At 40.2% G+C, this 8,350-nt stretch overlaps 1 protein-coding gene across 2 annotated transcripts in view; it reads right to left on the bottom strand.

Moving 5' to 3' along the window:
• Positions 1 to 8,350, bottom strand: part of NPC1 (NPC intracellular cholesterol transporter 1) — a 42,672-nt gene that overhangs the window by 6,658 nt on the left and 27,664 nt on the right. For both annotated transcript variants that reach the window (XM_028737172.2, XM_028737171.2), the window contains exons 16-24: positions 8,208 to 8,348; positions 7,387 to 7,476; positions 7,051 to 7,241; positions 6,387 to 6,502; positions 5,245 to 5,374; positions 4,095 to 4,292; positions 2,448 to 2,679; positions 952 to 1,065; positions 151 to 313 (exon numbers count right to left, since the gene is read on the bottom strand). In XM_028737172.2, the coding sequence (XP_028593005.2) occupies positions 151 to 313; positions 952 to 1,065; positions 2,448 to 2,679; positions 4,095 to 4,292; positions 5,245 to 5,374; positions 6,387 to 6,502; positions 7,051 to 7,241; positions 7,387 to 7,476; positions 8,208 to 8,348 (1,375 nt within the window). The remainder of the gene's footprint in view (positions 1 to 150; positions 314 to 951; positions 1,066 to 2,447; positions 2,680 to 4,094; positions 4,293 to 5,244; positions 5,375 to 6,386; positions 6,503 to 7,050; positions 7,242 to 7,386; positions 7,477 to 8,207; positions 8,349 to 8,350) is intronic.

The raw sequence follows: 8,350 nt of genomic DNA, 5'->3' as shown, positions 1-8,350 counted from the left end.
TGTGGAGTCATATCCTACACACTATGAGCATAAACAAACCAATTCAAGACATCACATTAATACAGAATGAAGCTCAAGCTGCACCCCTATGCACACTTCCTTGAGAGTTAAAATTTCAGGTCAACTTGTACATATTGAGCAAGATCTTACCTATATAACTAAGTAGGACGGGAAGAAATATTAGACCATGGGTTGCTCCAAGTAGTACCATTGCTAGATACATCCTGAAGTAGAAGATCTGGAAAATCTGGGATTTGGAAAAGGCAAGCACTACTATTCCTCCAAATTTTGTGAGAGTAATGCCACTGAAAACCTGACAAAGGGTGAGACAGTGTTTAGTTTTATGCAATGCATTAATTGAAACATAACAGGAAATTGCTACTGTCATTTATAAAGCATTGTTTTTATTCTAATTAACTTTATATTGCACTCTCAGTAAGTATGTCACTACAGGCTATGCTCTGTACCAGCTTTCAGGCCTCCTTGAGAGGGAGATAGGCAGTGTTAGAAACAGATATGAAAGCTAAGGAGCTAAATGGCACCTTAAGCTTAGGTTATGGGTGCAACAACAATGTCTAGGTGTGCTTTTTTAAATAATAAGAATACAACACTGAAAATGAATGAACTGCTAAAATATTGTGTTCATTATTGACATGGTCTAGTTTTCCCACTACTAATCCTTAAGGATATTCCCCTAATATCCTTAAGAGAGTCTCTTCTCCAATTTTCAGAGAGTAGCTGGAAATGGAGAGGCAGAAAAAGGTCCTTTCCTTCCACTTTGCAGTTTTAATTTGAAACCTTAGGCCAGATCTCAGAAGCCGCTTGTGCTAATGAAATTCCTGTCACAAAATGCACCTAGAACAATGGGAGTTTTGAACCCTGGAGATAGGAGCATCCCCTTAAGTGGTTTCTAGTGCCACAACAGAATAGTTTTCAAAACAAAATACTTACAGAGCTGCCCATGTGGGATAGTGCTTCTTCAGCGCGCTCTGCTCTGGTTGCTTTTGTACTAACAGTGAATGCTCTTGTCACATGGCTACAGAATTCAACAGAGATACCACAACTCTGGAAAGAAGACAGCATAGGTTAAGGAGCTTACTGCCACAGAATACTCCATTTTCAACATTCTGGGTTTGATTCTTTTTTTTTAAGGAAGTTTCCTACACTTATGTATCTTTACTTCCAGCAGGAATGGGGAACCTTGGGGTCAAAGGCCTGATATGGTCCTCCAGGCATCTTTATCCAACATTTAGCATTATCCATAGGCTACACCCTTTATATCAGCTCTGTACCTTTCCTGGACTCATTTTTAATGTCTTATGATTCATTTTAAATTATTCTTATTCATTGCATGGTTAAAAAAACTTTTTCTGTATACCACTTAGAAGTTCTGAATATTTAGTATATAAATGTCTGAAATAAATTGCCTGTCACTAGTATATGGAAGTTTTCTCATAAGAGAACATTCAGCCCTTGAGTAAAAAAGCCTCCTCACCTAGAAGTAGTTCTCTTGACATAGAAAATGACTTATGTATTTAGGCTAGAGAGCTATGTCTGTGCTAAAGTATTTCTTACTCTCTGGCCTACTGATGAGTGCAGGGCCTCAACAGCCCCAGGATGCTTTAATCAGCTGGCAGGTGAGGCTAGCGGAGAGAAGGCAAAGAGGAGAGAGTGGAATGGGAGCACCTTATATTCCTCATGTTCTTTCTACTCTGAAAACAAAAGAGGACTGAGGAAGACACAGCACAGAAAACAATGCAGCTGGGATTAGGCTTCTGTGTCATTCAGCCCTTCCAAAGTTGAAAAGAGAAGAGTTTGTGTTATTTTGCAAGAAAGTTTTTGGGAGGAGGGGAGAAAACAAAGTAAGAACAGGGACCCTTGGATTTGATGCCAACTTCTGTTTTCTAGACCCCTTAGCCAAAGGATCTGATAACATACACTAAAAGGTACACTGCAACATTTTCCGGTGGGGTGGGCTGGACCAAGAGCCCTTGCTTTACAATTTGGTATCCAGGCTGTTATTCCTGCATTGCAGGAGGCTGGACTAGATGACCCTTGGTGTACCTTCCAACTCTCCCGTTCTATGATATTAAATTTGCCTACATAACATATTACAGTGGATTTACAGTATTCTGAACCAGATTTTGGCAGATATTTTTGGAAACACGTTTTGATAGTGTCTAATAGCCCTTTAAGATCATAGTCGCATAGTATGAAGCACCCACACTGTAATTCAAGAGCAGGGGTGGCCAACATGCTTCCCCGTCCAGATGTTGCTGGACTCCCAACTCCCATCAGCTCCAGCTAGCCTGGCCAATTGTCAGGGAGGAAGGTGGTACTATTTCAGCAACATCTGAAAGGCACCACATTGGCTAACAGCACATAGCATTTGCTGTTAACGCCAAAAGTTGAGAGAGCAGATAAAAAAAAGATGAGGGTGAACTTACCATGACAAGATTAACCAATGAAACTGCATTCAGGCTGATGCCCCAGAGCCACATGACTCCAAACATGTTGACCAGGATCATAGCAATGGTAAGGGTAACAACAATGGCAGCCCACACTTCAAAACCAAGCAGCACCATTGTTACTAAGAATATTGATCCAAGGGAAATACTGAGGTTAAAGACGGTGTCTTTCACAATAGTGAGATATTGTTCGTAGAAAACATAGAACACACTATATAAAAAGAATAGAAAATGTTCACATTGGTAACAGATTAACAGAATAAGTCTTTTGAATGCTTGGCTACTTTGATGCCTTAATTCTAAATTACTAATTTCGTCTAGTTCTCAAAAGAGAATGCCACTTTCAGATTTTTCAAAAAGTTTGGCAGAGGAAATAGGATTAATATAGACATTTTAAAAAACCAGGATGCAGAGAGTAGTCATGCTCTCGCTTATAATTTTAACCTATGTATGTTCTCTATCACTATATGTCTATATTTCTGGTCTGTGACTGTAATAAATCAATTCATTCAGAGAGTAACCAATTATTTATAGTGTTTTCGCCATTAAAGGAAATTATGCAAAGTAATTTCCCAATTATTTCCCAAAAATCAAACTAAAGATCAAGGAAAAATATGAAAGCTTGAAAAAGCAGGAATACTGAAAGAATTGCTAAGCTACTGCTGCAAGCAACTTGGGAGGAATGTAACCTAGGTTGTGTCCTTGAAAGGGCTGGGTAAAAGTTCCTGAGAGGCACGTGCGTTCTTGCCTTTGAACACTAGGGAGAGCTAAACCCACCTGGCCGCCAGCATTCCATCAAAGGAAAGGAAAGTTTCAGGACAATTCAGTAACCCTTGTTACCGGTATATTACAGGGTGTAAACTCTTGTTCTTAAAAACTACGGCTCTGAAATTTGTGCAATGGCATTTTGATATTCACAGTTTTATGTCCAATCCCTTTCATAATGACCTCCCAACATGGAATTCACTTTTTTTTACAGCTACTGCACACTAGGTCAACATCATCACCCCATGGTTCAGTAACAACCAACATTCAACCCACCAGAATATATATTTTTCACCCAAGATTGGGCTTATTTAACACACACTACATTGTACTGATTTTAAACACATTGTCTGGAAGTCTCAACTAGTACAAAATGCCCCATCTGTGTAGGTTGGCAAAAACATATTACCACTGGGTTTGCTTCCACATTCTGTTAAAAGTGCTGTCCCCCCGTCCCCGTCCCCCGTATAGCCTAAACATGGACTCGCTTTCCCATACAAATCCCCCAAGGTTTTAAAATTAGCTGATTAGGCACTATCCAAATGCTGCCCCAAATTAGTTTCTATTAGAAACACAGCTGTGGGTCTAGATTTCTGGTGTGCAGGCCCTTGACAGGTTTGTTATGTTCCTCTTTGGTCTCTTTTTGGAGACATGATGGAACTTCATTGCACCAGGTCTTCAGAAATTAATAGTGTATAACAGTTCCATTTGTTTTCCTATTTTAATATCCATGAGCTGCCATGAGAACTTCTTGCTGTTAAAAGCTGGTTATATAGGTAAGTCAAAGAAAAAAAACACCCTGTAACACTTAAGTATTTGGCAGGGGGAGGGGGGAACAGAGGTGGAGAAAGAGCCACGTACCTGTAGGGGAATACACGATAGTTCTTTTCTTCAGTGCTCATGGATTTAGTAATGTTGTCTGCTATCACACGTGCTTTCTTCATTGCATCAATGAAGTCTGCAGAGGTTTTCAACACCGTATGGTAAGTCATGAAGTAGGTAGCTCCAACTTCAGAGTTGTTTATAAAGTTAACTGCAGAGCTATATGCTGCATGTCCTCTGTAAAGAAAAGTACAGTTAGCACACAAATCAATTGAATGATTATTAGGTTAAAATTATCTAAGGCATTCAAGAGACAACTAGCTTCTACAATGCTGTTAGGACACTCCTGGGCACAGTACTCTATGATTGTGCAACAATTTGCTAATCTAGAGAGATAAGGGTACACAGTATTTTGCCAAGGCAGGCAGTCAGTGTCCTTCAACTGACATCATTCTCATCTGTCAAGAAGGAAGGCAAATGGAAGAACAGGCACAGAGCAAATGTAAAATGGTGGAAGACAGTCATTCGCTTCACCCCAGATACTGTGTTGTCATCTTCCTCAGTAGGCCCTGGACTACCAGTGTCTGACTTCTAGCCAAAGAAACCAGCACCCTATGAGTTGGATCCACACACAAAAAAACTCCTCTCTGATGGAAGGATGTGTGAAAGGAGAGAACCTATGGATCCAACTGAACACCCAACACAATTGTGCCCAAATATGCAATTCTGCAAAATGAATGCAGAAGCCAGCTTTGTGATGCTTTATTCAAGGACCGCAATGATAGATATGTGAAACAACAGAAGGCAATGTTCTGGGCTGTCAGAATGAAGGCCTGACACTTAGATTGGTACTGCACGGCAACAGCAGGGGTACGTATGGAAAGTGGCAGCACAACATTTTCTGGGATGTGGCAGGGAGGACAGGGAAGCTCCAAGTTAAGACAGACTTTGCAAAGGTGTGCACACATCTGTGGGACAAAACTGTCGCCAGCCCAGAGCTGCCCTGATTTCATCACCTCACACTCCCTGATCCCATCAGATGCGGCACTGCTGCCACTCCACACACAAATGCCTCATTTACCACTGGTGGTCTGCGCCTCTTATACTTTATGACTACAGTGTTTGTCAGAATAAGTGTTACTTTGAAGGAAAATGTGTCCCCTCTAAATGCTCCCCTGTTGACACATACCCTTTGCCACATTTTGGATTAGGGTTATCAGAGAGGAACATGGGCAGGAATTTCATGAAGTCTTCACCCTGAGGTCTCTTCTTCCCTTCTGGAGTCAGTGGCCGGCAACGCACACAGGATGGATCCACAACTGCATAAACATTGTTGGAAAATGTATGTTAATTGGCTACACACAAAAAAACCCTGCTTCACAATAAAGCAGTTTCATCAAAGAACCAAGATCTTAGCTGAAGAGCCCCATATTTTTGTGCACCCAAGCAGTTACTCAATTAGAGGAACACCCCAGCTGAACTATGTATGAAATGTTGGAAGATTCGGGACAGACTAAAGAAAGTACTTCTTCACACAGTGCATAGTTCAACTATGGAATTTGCTCCCATGGCAAGCAGTGATGGCCATCAACTTGGAAAACTATAAAAGATTAGACAAATTCATGTGATGATAGGCTACCAGTAGCTGCTAGCTATGATGGCTAGGTTCTGCCTCTATAGTTGAAGGGAGTATGATTTGGATACCAGTGGCTGGAAAATGGGAGGGAAGAGCACTTTTGCGCTCAGGCATGCTGCTTGCATGAGCAACTAGTTGGCTACTATGAAAACAGGATGTTGAACTAGCTGGCCTGATCCAGCAGGATCTTCATATGTAAGCATTTTTTAGCAGCAACTGCCATTGAATTCTATTCAAATGTCGCTATGTCTATAATCCAACCCAAATGAAGATGGCACAAAGCTAAGAAGTCTACTTTCCTAAATTTAAAACGGAAGTGCTTCACATGGCAAGCTCTATAGGAAGCAGTTCCATGTATAGCAGTAGCTGCTACACCACACAACACATTACTCACCTGTGTGTAAACATTATGAAAAGTGTTGGAAGCGAGAAAGGGGACTTGCCTCCATGATGCTGATATGAATCAGGCCAGTTCTTAATGTACAATATGTGTTATCAACACTAAACTATTGGCTGTATTTGTCAAAATGTAGGAATTTAAAAGCATACTCCACATCCTGCCCCCATGTAAAATATGCAAGCTGAAGTAGGTAGGCATGGCTGGCATCAAAGCATGCTAAGAATTCCACACATCCCAACAGGAGAATTCTGAGCAAGACGTGTTTAAGGGAGTGTACAAAGGCAACAAACGGTACCTGAAGCATTGCAGAACTGGCCAGTGGTGTTGTAGATTCTGCAACAAGTTGACTGTGGTTTGACCCAATCAAAGTAGTCATCAATCCACGAAGAAGGAGCATAGCCAATTTTTGTGCTAAAATATGAAAAACAAGCCACCTTTACCCAAACATTATTAATGAACTTTCAAAACAGGACATTTCTCCTACTAAATGTTAAGTATACACAACAGTCTAGTTTGTCTGGAGGATTAGCAATTGTTTTCCTAGACTACAAGTAGAAGTGTTCAGAATTTCAAAGTTCATCTCATGTAACTTAAACTGCCATTGGATGAGTATTTTACAACAAAATGCCATACCATAAAATATACTTAATTTGATTGTAAATCATTTTGAGGGTTTAACAGAAAAGTGGCTTTCATCCTTATGAAATTAGCCAAAAGTCTGGAGAAGAAGAATGCTTCTGCCTGTCGCCCAAAGATATATAATGAAGGAGCCAGACAGGCCTCCTTGGAGAGAGCATTCCGCAAGCAGGGAGCCACTGCAGAAAAGGGTCATTCTCAAGTTGTCACTCTCTGGATCTCTCGCCAAAGAGGCACATGAAGAAGGGCCTCAGATTATGATTGCAGTGTCTGGGTCAGTTATTTGCTGAACAGACTTTATGAAGAAAAAAGTGAACACTTACTAACTGTTAATCTCTGCTGCATCAAATATTTCTTGAACTAGGGAGTTGTTGTCACATCCTGTTCCACCACACACCATATTTTGCCCATCCAAAGTAGTATAGTCATGTCCTTCTTTTAGCACAAAGTATACTGGAGGACCTGCATGCAGGTATTTGCTGAGAGAGCTGAAGTAATCCAACATGTACGAGTCCTTATATAAAAAAGGAGAGAGGGAATGAGAAAAACATGAAGCTACCTATAATGCTTCTCTACCCTATATATGGTAAGACAAGAGTAGTATGTTGATTGCAGTTGTTTTTCCCAAAGGCAAAAAAGAAGAAGCAAAAGTCACTTACATCTGGCATTGACAGGCTCTGGTCCAGGCCAATCTCAACCTTGTTGGCAACTGCTATGCTGAATGACAGCACACCCACAAATATGGATATCTAGAAATAAGTGATATTTCAACAAGTGATTTAGCTCACAGAAACAACTTTTATTTACACATTCAAAGAATTATGCATCTGTTAAACAATTTGGTTCCTGATATCAAGGATCAGGTTTTCATCTATGTTTGGATATAATTGGATAGTGGACTGAACTGTTCAACACTGAACTGATTTTAACCACCAATTTCACTGCAGTGGCTTTTCGGTTTCTTAGAATTCCCGAGCAATGATGGACAGAAGGCTGCTAGTCAACTTAATATTGCTGTAAAATATACCGTATTTTTCCGTCTATAAGACACCCCCATGTATAAGATGCCCCCTATTTGGGGGGACTCAGATTTAATAAAATGGGGGGAGATGTATCCGTGTACAAGACATTATTTTTTTAGGGGGGAAACCTAGTCTTATACATGAAAAAATACGGTAGCTAACATCTTCTAATATATTAATCACAAGAACTCCAGAATAAAAAGTATGCCATACTGCATTGGAGGAAGCAACAATTAGAGCTTACAGACCACCACTACTTCATTCAGGCTACCAAATAACTTATGAAATCCTGAAAAACATCAATGATAGTAGGGAGAAGAATCTTCACAAAATATCGTTGAACAGTTAAAAGACTCAACTGCTGCGTTTTGATTGATAAAGTTAGCATAAAAGTACACTCCCCCCCCCCAAAATGAAAAAAGACTTTTAGCCAGTCTCAAACATGAATGTCCACATACCACAACTGGTCTCATCCAATCCTTAAGAAGAAATGGAGAATATATATTTTTGAAGAATAAAAACAACACACTTTCAGAGTGCTGAACACTATTGATCTCTTCACCACCTTTGATACAACACAGAATATCGTATCGATTTTTCT

The sequence above is a fragment of the Podarcis muralis genome, chromosome 8, assembly GCF_964188315.1.
Source record: "Podarcis muralis chromosome 8, rPodMur119.hap1.1, whole genome shotgun sequence".
NCBI lineage: Eukaryota > Metazoa > Chordata > Lepidosauria > Squamata > Lacertidae > Podarcis > Podarcis muralis.
The sequence above is the reverse complement of the archived record's forward strand: the minus strand, read 5'-3'. Positions and strand labels throughout refer to the sequence as shown.